General features: G+C 36.3%; 1 protein-coding gene across 5 annotated transcripts in view; it reads right to left on the reverse strand.

Annotated features, from left to right (window-relative positions):
* Positions 1-221: 221 nt before the first annotated feature.
* LOC132195432 (dipeptidase 1-like) overlaps positions 222-15,077 on the reverse strand; it is a 117,214-nt gene continuing 102,358 nt past the window's right edge. For 3 of the 5 annotated variants that reach the window (XM_059617414.1, XM_059617413.1, XM_059617418.1), the window contains exons 2-11: positions 11,876-12,026; positions 9,436-9,592; positions 8,466-8,598; positions 7,292-7,442; positions 6,974-7,043; positions 6,049-6,225; positions 4,498-4,582; positions 1,769-1,844; positions 1,395-1,533; positions 222-904 (exon numbers count right to left, since the gene is read on the reverse strand). In XM_059617414.1, coding sequence (XP_059473397.1) covers positions 803-904; positions 1,395-1,533; positions 1,769-1,844; positions 4,498-4,582; positions 6,049-6,225; positions 6,974-7,043; positions 7,292-7,442; positions 8,466-8,598; positions 9,436-9,592; positions 11,876-12,012 — 1,227 coding nt within the window. In that variant the 5' untranslated portion in view covers positions 12,013-12,026 and the 3' untranslated portion in view covers positions 222-802. Of the gene's footprint in view, positions 905-1,394; positions 1,534-1,768; positions 1,845-4,497; positions 4,583-6,048; positions 6,226-6,973; positions 7,044-7,291; positions 7,443-8,465; positions 8,599-9,435; positions 9,593-11,875; positions 12,027-12,165; positions 12,241-12,357; positions 12,808-15,077 lie in introns of those variants that run through there. The other 2 variants (XM_059617417.1, XM_059617416.1) reach the window with 2 other exon arrangements.

Raw genomic sequence — 15,077 nt, forward strand, 5'->3', positions numbered from 1 at the left:
GAGGTAGCTAGGAGGGAAAAATTCTAAACTCATATAAGCGTATCATTTTTTTTATTTCCTCTTCTTTTTTTTAAATAAAAAATGATTTCCCTTGCAAAATTATGACAACACTGACAACTATTTATAAATATTTTTTCAATGATAGTTTTATTTAAAATTTATTTAATTTTAATCAAAATATTAGAAAAATATGAAGCATTGGATAGCTGGTTGAACTTATATTAATGGCTTTTAGTTTTTACCAATTTATTAAAAATAACACACGGAATGAAAACTTTTCATTGTTTGCTTTATCTTTTTATTTTTATTTTTGTTAAAAAATCCTCTTTCCTCCAATTTATACAAACACAACGACTTGCATCTTTCAGCGTCGACAGCAATCATAATATAATACAAATATACTCTCAAGTCAATAATAATTAACATTCTTTAACCAACGTGTGCGTACATTTTTCTTTGTTTCATGTCCACTTTGTTTAACCAACTGACATTTTATTTGCGAAAATGTTTGGATGTAAACAAAAACCAAATTTTCCGTCAAAATTTATTTTCTATAATAAAATTTGTTTAAAAAGCCTGCGCAAGGCTCCTCTTTCCTCGGTGAAAATTCTCTGTTCTTGAGTTTTTTTGGGGTTGTTGATTTGCGTCGATGGTTGCGTATGTATCAGTTTTGTTTTGGCGCGGCTAAAATTTTTGAACACTATCTCACTTTCTCAGCACTAATTCACACTGCGCGCTCTGTCACTGGGTGCGAATTCAGCAAAATTCCTCTGCTCATTTTGGAGACGCCAAGAGTCAAAGTTCATGTTTCTGGAAATCGGCAATAGGTTTTTCCGTACAGGTCGTGCGCTGGAACTAGGTCTTCTGAAGGCTGGACGCCCGAGTCTCGCATCTCATTTCTCACCTGTAAAAAAAAATAGAATCAGTTATTACGAATCATACAAAACTCTATTTATTTCTGTTATTGATATATTGTAAAACAAAAAATGTTATGTTCGACATTTATTTCTATTAAAATTAAGGATGCAAGGATAAATTTAAAAAATTTGCTATTCAAATTGACCAACATTCGTACATTTTCAGAAAATCATCTTGAAAAATTTTGCATTTAAAAAATATAGGGGGACCAAAATTATTATTATTATTATTTTTTATCTGCTTATGGCACCTGTGAGCTTATAAGGCCAAAATTATAACAAAATTTTTTTCGTGGTTTGTCTTTTATTCAACAAAAATGGCAATGATCAACAAAATAGGCACCCATAGTCCATATTTTAGAAATACATAAACCACCTCTAATTTTAAGCATAATTTAATATACAAAACAATGCAATTGTCTTATGAATTAAAAATTTTCTATTTATTTATATTTCTATAATTTTATTAATTTCTACCTGCTCAACTTCTTTCATCACTCTGAGCAGGTTGAGCCCTGCTAATTTCTTAAGGTCATATTCAGTCCATCGCCTCGTGGCCAGCAGCTCAGCGAAAAGCCTAGGATACCCTGACACGTCCTCCAGACCTTGAGGAGTCCTAAAAGTTGAAAATTCAATTAATTTTTTTCAATATTCATTTTTAATAATCTGAAATTGTTGGAAGTAGCTTAATATAATGTTTAACTTTTCCAATGATCAAAAATATTATTATTTTTTTTTTGCAGGTCTTTGAAACAAGTAACGAATATGCTCAGTGGTGCGAAATCTTTTAGTTTCTCGCTGACGGACAGGAAAGCACGCTCAAAGTGGCGCTAAAGTTTGTGCAAACTCACAAGTTGATGCCATCATAGCCGGCGCCTATGCCCACATGGTCGGCTCCAGCCACGTCTCGAATATGATTGATGTGCGCTGCAAGAATAATTTCGCTTCAGTTTCACATGGCAGGAACAAGTTGTAAAAGTCAGACGTTTGCAGCAACAACAAAACAACGTCATTATTTTTCTATGGAGTTGGAGTGCAATAGTGTATGTAAAAAAAGAGAAAAACTCTTTGGAACAACAGAGCTAGGAGAATGCAAACGCACAAAACCATTTGTCTTTTACCCTCTCTATCAATTCATGCAATATTAACAATATTTTTGCCTTAATTCAGAACATTTTTTATTTCTTTACAAAAAAATTGTAGAACAGGTTTTTGATGATGATAATTATTATTATTTTTTTATTAATGGCATTGATTTTGCTCTTAAAGAGTCATGTTGAATTTTCGAGATTTCTCAACAAACTGCAAAAACAGCGCTTTAGATTTTAGGAGCACTAAGGCCGTTTAAAGAGGCGAACGTGAAATTTATGCCCGCCTCAAGTGCAACGCTTTGTCTCTCACGTGCATGCCATTAAGCGTATGCCCAGTAGGGAGATGAGACGCGAGCGAGATCATGCTCAAGGTGCGCGCCAAGAGAGTGAGGGGAGCACTTTCGCTCGCGTTTTGCTTTAGAGAGAATTTTTGCGACACTCGCGTCTTGAGATGTGAAAGGTGAACTTGTTTATAGACATTAAACCCTCTCAAAGCGGAAGAGAGCCTTTTACAACTATTAAAATTATTAATTTATTTATACATAATTATAAAATGTTTGTAATCGTCATTAAAACAAGCGCACAGCTCTTTCTGAGATTGTATTACCGAAGTATGAAAAATATTTGACAAATAAGCCTATAAAATTTAATGATTTAATTTATAGATGAAGTAAGAGTGTGTTTGTTTTTTTATAGTGCAAAACGATCAAAAAGATTAAAAGTGCTCTATTTTTAATTTCTTTTTTTGAGGTTTTTGCAAGTTGAATAAATCTGCAAGTACAAAAAAAATCGTTCTTTGACAATTTAATGCAAGAAAATATATATCTTCTAAAATTAAAATAAGTTTGTTTTAATTTTAAGCAATATTTATTATTCAATTAATTATAGCCATTTTTTTAAATTATTTTACTTAGCGTAAGCATTTTTATTATTTTTTTTAGGTGTGTGCATTTCCAGTGGCGGCTGAGTTTCTCTTGATGTTTGGGCTAAAACGCATACACATCTGCGAGCTATAATTACTTTCTTCTCTTTTTTTAAGTTTTTTAAATTATTATAACAATGGGGAAGTATAAGTTTGAAATAAATAATCTAATTCTTTCATGAATAACTTCTTGATAATAAAGATACCAGGTCTAAGTAAATTAAATGTGATGGCTGTAGGAAAAAGCTTTTGCCTACCAATTTCACGTAAATTATATAATTTTTATTTGCATAGGACCAGTCGACCAGTCCAGGTATTTGATTTGCAACATCAAACTGTCAAAATGTTCATTGATTCAAGTGTAGTAACTCATTCTTCTTATTCGTAGCATTAGTGCATCAGTCAATTCAGATCTGGCAATTCATCAGTCAGGAGAGATGAGCGCGCAAACCGCCAGAAAATTAACCGAGGGCTGCGAGGCCGTCAGTCAGTGCACTCGTTTCGCATGTCGTTCACTCACACACGACCGCATGTTTTCAATTCCGCAGCGAGTGAACGGATGAACGAAGCACAAACAAAGCCCATTGCAACCCCCAACCGTTTCACCCCTTTTTAATCGCCGTGCGGTCGGTTACGCAGCGTAAACCGCGTTTAATGAACGATTCGCTCTGTCTGAGTTATTGATAGCTTTAAACCAACAACCGTCAACTGGATAGCTTTTGGGTTTACTAGAAATATAATGAAGCTTACACAAACAAAATACACTTTAAGAAAAATAAACTTTATCGAATGTTCTCAATTTCTTAAAATATGAAAGTACCGCACATTTCTATATTTTTTACACATATTTTAATGGGAATGAAGAAAAGCGCTCATCAAATAGGTTGGTATTGAATTTGCTAGTTTTAAGATTCTAAGTTTTATGTTAAAATGTTTGGTGTGGTGTTTTTTCAATTTGCTGATTTTTTGTTTTTTTCTTTCTCGTGAAATAGGTGAAATAGACCATGACCGTCACTGCTTTGATTTTGAATAAAACAAATTTTTTACAACGAGGACAAGCCCGATTTCCTTCATTCCCATGATCATCTCCTCGAGTGTCAACTTCTTCAAACATATATTTTGTATATTTTTAATGATATCAAAAATTAGATGAATTTTTCATCCGCTGGTAACGTATTATCAATTTAAATATTTTTAAATTGATAATTCTCAACTGTTATACATTTGGAACAATTCATGAAATTTATTTTCGGTTTCTCTATGATTATTTCAAAGAAAAATAATTTGATGATTCATCAAAGAGTTCTCTTTTTAATAGCATAAGCAAATGTTTGTTTAAATGACCAATGGTGGGATCGGGGAAATTGGCGGTTTCCGTTGTTGATATTCAGAGCGCTTGACTAAATTGCGGTTTATTTTCTATTCTAGGAGGGGAAGAGACAAAGGTAGGTCTGTGCGTTTGCAAGGGCAATTTTGATAAAATTGCGGAGAAACCCCAACTTAAATTCCGAGGGACATTCACTGGGGAGCAGATTCAATTAGCGGCGAGCAGCACTCATTCACTTACCTACTACATCTCTAATTGTGGCAGTATCGTTACAGCTTACAAAGTAGGTATAAAAGGCCACCATTACTATCCCTCTATTTTGAGCCTGAAACAAAGAGACCAAAATTTGTACATGACACAGCTTCAAAGGAAAACCTGGAGGACGGAGCCCGAAATTTGCGGGCGCTTGTGATGTTAAAACATTATGCGGGAACGATATGAACAGATTTTGATGAAAGCAGGGGAAAGAGTGTATCGCTGTGAATAGCACGAAAATCGGCCCATGCAAATACTCAAAAGAGTTATTTTGAAATACATAATCTGCTCATTAACTTCATCGACTTTCAATTCAGGAACAATTAAGGCCGTTATCAAAGCTATTCAGACATTTAAAATATTCGCACAAAAAGCAGGGCAAGAAAAAAAAGCAATTTTTATTTTTATTCAAATTATCAGTTACTTTTAAACATTTTTTGTGTGTGTGGTTATTACAATTTTAAATTACATTAGAATAATATAACATGTCTACATATATTGGCAATAGATCTGAAATAACAAATGTTATATGGAATTTAAATTAATTTAATTTGGGCCTTATTTCAGCATTAAAATTTTCTTTATTCCCTGCGGAATAAATTGTTAGAACGCAATCTGCGTTACAAATTTAATTAATGAAGCTCAGAGTTAATTAGATTTTTGAGTAAATCTTTGCTCTGCAGGGTCCATTGACAAATACGGCACTGGAGCCTTGCAGTAAAATGGCAATAATGAACACTAAGCGACGAGCAAGCATCATTATCTTAAGTAGTCGCAATTAGGGGTGGTTGTAATAATGAAACGTCGCTATTAAGTTGGCGACGGCTTGTCTCTCTACCATATACGAATTTAGCCGTGTCACAACTTTTATGATGATAGATAATTTCACCGCGCCTTGTTCATCAAGGGACGGCTTATTATGCGAATGGATGTGTCTTTTAAGTTGCCACAAGAATTATTCTCAAATATTTTTTTTTTTTATCTTTATATCGCATTGCGCATTGTCAATTTGCAGCTCGAGTCTTTTCATTCTATGCTGCAAACTTTGCTGATTCGCATTCAGATTCAATTTTCCGCCACCAGAAGTGTATTTCTTTTGTTCGCCCATGCCACCTTGACACTAATATTGATTCAAAAAGTTTTATCTGGGACCATTTCAACTTTCTGCTTGCGGAATAATTTGATCGCGCCTCGGCACAACGGTTGCAATTTTGAGAGTTGGTGGGCACAAGTTTGATTATGTTTGGCCACATTTCGGAAAGTATTATAATAGAAACTTGGGTGTTATGCTGCGCTTTTATATGTAAAGAAACGCAATCTTTGTGTGGCAACATTAATTCCAAGGGCGCTGTTAGGTTTTATTTGAACGACCAGCTTATGAAAAGAGAATTTTGTAAACTTTGCAAAAGTTCGGAATTGCAAGTCGACTTAAATCAAAATAATTGCTTGACATTAAAAAATAAGCCAATAATTTTTTTTATACATAATGGTTTCTTTAAATCTATTTTTTTTTCAATTGATTCATTTTTAACTTACGACAAGTCGAAGGACGTGGTCAGGCACATTTCTCGAGCTGTTGCAAAGTGCGTGGGCCGCCGAGTGCGAGAAGATGACCGGCGCCTTAGTCACCTGCAGCACGTCCAGCATTGTGAGAATGGAAACGTGGGACAGATCGACCATCATGCCAAGACGGTTCATTTCCAGCACCACGGCCTGCGGGCAAAAAGAAACATGATAACAAAATCAACAATGATTAAAAGAAAATCAGCACAAATAAGAATTCGGCCAATAAAAAGGATCGTACATTTAAAAGCAACATTAAATCAAACTTCTAATGGCCAGCTGCTTTTACAGATAAAAACAGCGTCGGGCAAAAAAAATGCGATGTTTTTCAGGATCAAGCAGTTGAGTCGAGTCTAATTTGAGTTTGAGTGGCAAAAAGACAGAAAGAGAGAGTTTGTTTACTAGCAAAGGGTGCGTGGCTCAGGCGGGTGCTCACTTACGCTGGTTGCGAAGAACAAAAGTGCAAGTGAAAAAGGAGTCTGTTTTTGTCTAGACCGAGAGAAGAGGAATCTTTTCCAAAGATTTTTTTCCCCTTTTTGCGAGTAACGAACAACCAGCATTCTTTGATAGGGTTAAATGGCCCGTTTTTAGCTGTTGCTTCAGACCAACTTTTACGTTTAGGCATTCATAAATTTTACCTCTTCTTGAAAGGGCAGATATAAATTTTATGATAGGGCATAAAGTTGCATGCGTCTCTCTCTCTGTTTCTATTCAGAAAGGCAGACGTGATAAAAAGGAAAATTGCTCAATTGGGATTGATCATGCATGCCAGCAGCTTTTGTTTCTAGAAGGTTTTTTTGATCAATTTGGAACACTGTGGAAAATAGCATTCGTTCTTTGCAAAAGAAATACCCAAAAAAAAATTAATATATGAAAAAAAAGGTAATTTTATACATACCTTGCCAAAATCAGTAAGGCCGCCGTGGTCTGGAATCTGTCCCGGTGCATCGACATTGGAGCAGTCTGCCCTAACAGGGAGGAAGAAAGAGTTAGCTTTATTGTTCACAGGGTCGTAAAGCCGTCGTAAAGATGATAATCGCGGATGAACTCTCTGCTTATTATCAAGCCAACCAGTGGCACATCTGAGACGCATTACTTTCATTACCTGACTACAAGTGACACTACTTTGTCGCCTCGTAAGGAAAAAAAAGAGCTTATATTTCTAAGAAGCAGAGAGGTGTTTTAATTTTAAGCGGCTCTTATGTCGTGTTCTCACCAAGGAGTGCTACAGGTATGCGTGAGTGTGAGATATCGCGCCCCTAGCCGGTAGAGGACCCGCAGCACCGCAAGACTCGTGCCGATGGCGTGGCCACCTTCCACCCCGATGAGGCTGGCCACTTTGCGGGCACGGTGGGCCTCCACAACCTCTGCAAAATTAGCCAAGATAAGCATCATCAAACGCCAAAGTTAATAATGGACACGCATTCTTAACCCTAAAGGAGTTGGGGTTTTCAGTTTATCTAACCCTTCACTGATAATACTCAATTTAATTTATTAAAAATTAAAACAGATTTTGCATCACGTAAAAATATTCTCATATTGTTGACATGTTTAACGCCGAAAGAGACTTATTTAAGTATTTAAAATTCTTTTATATAGAAATTTATTAAACACAAAATGTGTACAACTTTTCAACGTACAATTAATTATTTATAATTCATTCTCGCAGCTTCAGACGAGCTTAAATTATTTTTACGGCATTCACTAAAATGATACAAGTTAATTTTACTCCCACATTTTTCACATTCGCAATCATTATTTACATTTGAATGGTAATTTTTATAATTTATATATTTAAAATTCTAGATGTTATTTTTCAAATTGAATTTAAAATGTATATAATGTGAATTCAAAATAGCGTCAAAAACGCTTTTGTTATTGTACTTCCCAAAGTTTATTTTCATTTTTAAAATAAAAATGTGCATATATTAAAAAAAAATCAAGGAAATGAAGAACTCGGGCATTTCCTCGTTATAAAAAATGTTTTTATTCACAAAAAAGACGGCTCTACCAGTTTCTCGGTTACAGTCTGCGACCCAATTTCATGAGCAATAAAAAATAAAACAAATAAGAGCAAATTGAAAGATTAAGATTTTTTTATTAAAATTCAATTTGCTCGGATTTTTTTTAATATTTTTCGTGATCATGAAATAGGGTCTTGTTTTTGATTAAAAACAATTTTTGCTTGGAGGAAAAATCCCCGATCTCTTCATTTCCATGATCATCTCTTCAAGTGTCAATTTCTTTAAAAAAAAAAAAAAAAAAAAAAACAGAATTCCAATTGTATATAGTAATTTGTCGATTATCATGCACCCTTCATCATCACACCCGCCCCAACCCAAACAATGTCCCTCGTGGGAGGAACAGAGGGCTCTGGAATGGGGAGTTACCGTCGGCCGTGGTGACAAACTGCATGTGCTGAGGGTATTGTGCTATCAGTCTCCTGATCACATCAATTTGCTCCAGGGTCAGCTGAACGGAATCCAGGTACTGCGAGCTGCACGGCGCGTAAGCTGACCAGAACTGAAACACAAAACCCCCTCGAGTAAACTTTTGCCGCAGGCCTTAATACAAAGAGGGTCGTCATAAATTTTTTAACCCTTTAATTTTGCACGAGTCAAGTTGCTCCGTTGTTGTTTAAAATAATTTCGGCGGCCACGCTGCGGTGATGATAATAATAATGTCACCGGCGCTCTCTCCACCTTGTGTTTCCCGCCGAAATTAATTTCTCTCCGGTAAACTTTTGCACCGAAAGTTCAAACACAAAACGCCGCAGGTACCGGAGATGTTGCGACAAAACTTGGCCGCGCACGTGCAATTAAAACATTCAGCAGCCCCGTGTATTAATAAAAAGCGCGCAAATTTCGCAAGGAGGAGTGTGTCGCAAATTTAATCGATGGCTGCCCAAGTTTGCCTCCTGCTTTGGAGGGAAAGTTTGCTCGCGATTGAATCGCAAGTTTGGCGGCGAGCAATTAAAAGGCGGACTTTGCGTGACAGCGGTGGCGGCGGTGATTAAATTTGGACACGGCTCGCCCGCAGATCAATGATATTACACTTTAAAAGGAAGAAGAAAATTATGTAAAGGAAGATGAAGCTGCTGAATTGAAGGCATCAAATTTTTACAAGAAATAATGTGATTTGCAAATGAAGCCGGAAAAGCTGATTGCCAAATTAAAATTTGAGCTGAAAACGCGAAAAGAAAGGAGGAAAATTTACTTTATTGAGCCGCTTACAAATTAAATGTCACGTGCAAAATTTTTTAATAAATTAGACAGTTTGTTAAATGGAAAATAATTATTAATTTTTTACATTTTATCTAAATATTATTTATAATATTGTAATTTTGCTGATTTTAATTACCTGAGCTCCGACCATGCCCTGTCGTAATCTAAAGAGGTCCGTGTGTGACCAGACACTCCTGGACCACGGCTCAGTCTGTCGTAAATCTTCCGAGAATTGGAAATCTTGGAGCTGGTTTCGAAGGTACTTGCGAATATTCCAGGGAAGGTCATTGTGCCTGGAAACAAAGTGAAATCTCAGTCGGGCAGAAATAAAACATTCTTTGGAAAAGGCATTCGCGATGTTTTCCTGCCCGGCAAATGTTGTGTTCGAGTATGCAGAGCAAATACCGTGCGGTGTGTTTTTCTTCAAGGAATTTATTTTTCAGGGGCGCGTCTATAAACAACGTTTTTTGAGAGGTGCGTGCGTTGGCTTGGGGATGGAAATAAGTGCGAGCGCGGGTAAGTTTGTACGCGCGCCCGAAATCAACATCCACCTAATGTGCGGGCGGCCTCGGAGAAAAAAATTGAAATATGGAGCCGGAGCTTTTTTGCTCGCCGAATAATTTATGGCTCTGAAAGTCGAATAATATATTTTTTTATATATTAAAGCCAGCCGGGAAAGATTAAAAACGCATGATAGGAAAACACACACTCACAGAAATGCGGCAAAGGTACAGCCATAAATATATTGATTGAATGCGAATGGCGTGCTCGGCAGCACTATGGCGAAATTAATTCGCGACATCGTAACTTTTATGGCTCGAGGAGGAGAGATAGGAACATAAATTGCCTTTATGGATCGGTGGCTGTTTGTGTCACTGGCAGATTGACATCTTTTTTTCGCGGAATTAGGTGCTCGCACGACTGGAAACATTTTGGACGGAGAAATGGCCGTTTTTTTTTAAGCTTCAATATGAAAATATCTAGAGATGATTTCTCTTTAATTTAATAAAAAATTTGGCATTTCTAAAAAATTATTTGACTGAAAATTGAAGCAAGTAAAAAATTTGGTTGGTTCCTGTCATTTATTGTATCCAGATCTAATGATTATAAATTTAAAGTTCTAAAAAAGTTTGATTCTATTTATTTTATTGTATGTCTCAAAAACCCATCCAAGAAAAAAGCCCAATTTAAATTAAAAGAGTAAAGTGTTTATTGAAATAGTGATTTGAATTTAAAATCGGCTTTTGCTCGATGGGTTTTGTGAGTTTTTATTGTTTAAGAAAAAGAAAAAAATCCTGCTCTTAAATTAAATTTTTCATGAAAGGGTGTATTTCCAATTATCATGTTTTATTTGTTTATTTAGCTATGATGTTGAACGGCAAATTTAGGCCAATTTAAATCATTTGCCACAACAAAGGAAAGGATCGATAAGGCATTTCTCTGTGTTTTAGCCAAATTAATTTTCAGTAATTAAATTCAACCGCACACGCTCCAGCGCAACATCAAAAACAGGCTTTTAAAACTTCAAGCGAAAATGTACGTCAGCTCAATGCGAAAATCAATTCAGCAATCGTAAATAATGCGAATCCAATAGCAGCTCGAGCTGCTGTCGCTGGAATTTGTATTAATAGAAAGGGCTGCGTTTGTCAGATTGGCTTGAATAATGTTTTCGGCGCATACTTGATGTAGAACCGCAGTGGAAAGAGAGAGAGAGAGAAAGACTCTCTCGCTCCAAATGTATGCAGAATTTTGATCTGCCGCATATTGATTTCATATTAAATTTTGTCCTCTTGCACGCCAAGGATAACAGAGAGATGAACAAAAAATAAAAAAAGGAAAAAAAGGAAAGAGATTGAATTGTCACCGCGACTACTCTGCAACTGATTTCTCTCCTCGTGCCTTTTTTTCTATTTGCTCTCATTTTTGCCAATTGAAAATGGCGCATGACGTAAGAGACTGACTTGTCACAGATTACGCAGTTGAGAGTTCGAGTTTCCAAGCGAAAACTTTCTTTAGAGAATTGATTTTCTTGTCCCTTTTTCAACAGAAGGTGAATATTTTTGAAATGTTTTCTTTCTTGACGCTTTGATAAAAAAAAGATGTTTTCAATCCATCTTATTTGCTGTAATTTTGAAACTCTGAATAAGAAAACTTTTCTGAAAATAAATTTCAAATAACGTAAAGAAAATATTCCTTGCCGCAAATCAGCAATCGAGGAATATAAATTAATTTATTAGCAGGAGGTACAAAATTAAGACAGTAAATAATTTAACCGTGAAGGTCTTATTACATTAAACTACTACACCCGAGTCAAGTTACTCCCTTCGCTGGCAAGCAGATTGTTTCGAGCCAGGTTTTATTTCTCGGGCAGATTTTGTTGCTCCGGGAAACAATTTGGATTAATTGAAATTGGATCCCATTCGCAACAGGAGGCTTTCCGCACGCCCTCGTCTCTATTTCTTGACTGATCTGGCCAAGGATAATTGAATGAAGATCCATTCGAACGGGAATCTCTCTTTGCGAGCAGCGAAAGCAGTTTGAAGGCGACGCATTAATTTATCAGGACGCACACTCACCCATCAATTAAGGGCACCTCCTCGAGCAGTCTTCGCACAACAGCCAGTCTGTCATGCGCCCTGTCGTCGCCTGCTCGGGTCACCACCCAGCTGCACAGGACCAGCACCACTGTTAAGGGCCCGAAACGGCCCTTCATACTGGTCTAGCCACCTGAAACAGAAATTTAGCAAAAATTCATTGAGTGTCTCTCGTAAGATAAAATTGGTGCAACAAAGCAATAGTTACGTTTTTGAAAATGTCAGGATAACGGAAAAAAAAGCTTTGCAAAATAATTTATCTATATTTTTACCCGCTCAAATGTTTGTAGTTTTGATTGCTCATAATTTTTGAATATTTGAATGATCTCTTTGTGGGCGGAGATTGCCTTGATGTGAACAAAGACACTTAAATTGCAACTAATTTTTTACCCAGCTTTTTTTAGAAAAAAAATTTAGCGAATCATCAAATTTATTGCAATAAAAAAAGGCACATTTAATCAGACCCAGCCACGCATGAGCAGGAGACGTGGTGGGGGAGAGCGAGTTTTGCTGGCGCTGCTGTTGCTTTCCCAGTGACGTAACTGGGGAAGGAAAAACCATGCCGCTCCCAGCTGCTCCCATCTAAATGCATTGTTTTGCACTCTTTGCCGCGTTTTTCGGTCAAATATTGTCGATTCAAGGCGGTTTTGAACATAATCTGCAGGTGTCAGACTAGTTCGGAACCTAGGGAAGCTTTGGCAACGAAGAAAAAGCATCTCAAATCAGCTGGAAGCACGAAAAGCCACGAAAATACGGCCAATATCTCCGTGGCGGCGAAGTTGCGGCTCAAAAAAGCAGCGGATAACTCGGATTTTTTACGTTTTGTGAGTCGATATGTGCTTCAGTGCCGGGATGTCAACAAATTAAGTCGTTTCTGATCATATTTGTGCATGTCCGATTGTTTTTTGTGAGAGAAAAGCGGAGACGAGTTTAGCAACCGGACAAGTTGTCCCACGGAATTAACCAATATCTCGCTCTGATTCAATGTTTTAGAATTTTGGCGATTGAAAAGTTTATATTTTTAGAATAATTAAAGCATGAGGAAAATCGCTGTGTTATTTATTTTTTAATCCGAGCAGCCGTTGTCTCGCTATGAGCATAATTACGCGGCGGCCACTGCTTTGTTGCTTCGCTCGGCTCTCTCTCGCTCGAGTCGCCCGACTGCTGCACTCGCGGGTGGAGAGCGGCGCGCTCGATTAATTAGACGTTTGCGCGAATTTTTTATTTTATTAGTAAGCGTTGAGATAAATCGTTCAAATTTTCAGCATTGGTAGCAAACTAACTGAATTAATTTTTTATTTTTTATTCTTAAAAAAATATTTATCTGGAGCAAAGTTATTAATGTTTCCGCGAGAATTTTGTTCTTTTAATTTTTAAATTAGACAAAAAATTTTAAAAGTACAAACCCTAACAGAAAATTGTAGCTAATTAAATTCTCTACAATTTACTTTGCATTCGTTTTGTTGTCAAAATTTTTTTAATTTACCAACGGGATGACCAAAGTCAAAACATTACTTTTTCTCATTGAAATAAATTTTTTAGATTTTTTCTGAGATAGCCAATCGATTGGAAATTTAATTTTGATTTAAGAACTAAAATTTCATCACAATATGTTGAGCCGTTTAGAAATCACAAAGTACTAACTGATGCCCCCTAAAACTGCCGTCGAGGCTGATTAGCAGGTTTTAGTTCAGACGCTCTTATTTCTAAACGGCTCAACATATTGTGATGAAATTTTAGTTCTTAAATCAAAATTAAATTTCCAATCGATTGGCTATCTCAGAAAAAATCTAAAAAATTTATTTCAATGAGAAAAAGTAATGTTTTGACTTTGGTCATCCCGTTGGTAAATTAAAAAAATTTTGACAACAAAACGAATGCAAAGTAAATTGTAGAGAATTTAATTAGCTACAATTTTCTGTTAGGGTTTGTACTTTTAAAATTTTTTGTCTAATTTAAAAATTAAAAGAACAAAATTCTCGCGGAAACATTAATAACTTTGCTCCAGATAAATATTTTTTTAAGAATAAAAAATAAAAAATTAATTCAGTTAGTTTGCTACCAATGCTGAAAATTTGAACGATTTATCTCAACGCTTACTAATAAAATAAAAAATTCGCGCAAACGTCTAATTAATCGAGCGCGCCGCTCTCCACCCGCGAGTGCAGCAGTCGGGCGACTCGAGCGAGAGAGAGCCGAGCGAAGCAACAAAGCAGTGGCCGCCGCGTAATTATGCTCATAGCGAGACAACGGCTGCTCGGATTAAAAAATAAATAACACAGCGATTTTCCTCATGCTTTAATTATTCTAAAAATATAAACTTTTCAATCGCCAAAATTCTAAAACATTGAATCAGAGCGAGATATTGGTTAATTCCGTGGGACAACTTGTCCGGTTGCTAAACTCGTCTCCGCTTTTCTCTCACAAAAAACAATCGGACATGCACAAATATGATCAGAAACGACTTAATTTGTTGACATCCCGGCACTGAAGCACATATCGACTCACAAAACGTAAAAAATCCGAGTTATCCGCTGCTTTTTTGAGCCGCAACTTCGCCGCCACGGAGATATTGGCCGTATTTTCGTGGCTTTTCGTGCTTCCAGCTGATTTGAGATGCTTTTTCTTCGTTGCCAAAGCTTCCCTAGGTTCCGAACTAGTCTGACACCTGCAGATTATGTTCAAAACCGCCTTGAATCGACAATATTTGACCGAAAAACGCGGCAAAGAGTGCAAAACAATGCATTTAGATGGGAGCAGCTGGGAGCGGCATGGTTTTTCCTTCCCCAGTTACGTCACTCGTGAAGCTTCGCGGCAGTGCCGCGCAAAGTCGCTCTGCGCGCCTACCACGAGGCCTTTGTGGCTGGGGCTGCATTTAATTAAAAATGTTATACTTTATTTAAAAATTATTTTATATCTTACTTTCATTTACAATTTAGCTTTTTTTAATTTAATTTTGATGAAAATACAATATTTAAAAATTACAAATATTTATTCTCTGTAAGCTTTTAATTACAACAGAACTAAAATTTCAGTGAAAACTAATGAAATTCCTCAGGACAGTAAGACTCAACCATTTAAGTAAAATTTATAAAACCATGAAACTTATTTTTGTTAATTACACTGATTGTGAGTTATTCTTGCTCCCCTTTCATAGCCTATTAAATACTTTTTTTTTGTCAAA

This window comes from Neocloeon triangulifer, unplaced genomic scaffold, assembly GCF_031216515.1.
Source record: "Neocloeon triangulifer isolate White Clay Creek 2 clone unplaced genomic scaffold, ASM3121651v1 ptg000009l, whole genome shotgun sequence".
Classification (NCBI taxonomy): Eukaryota; Metazoa; Arthropoda; class Insecta; order Ephemeroptera; family Baetidae; genus Neocloeon; species Neocloeon triangulifer.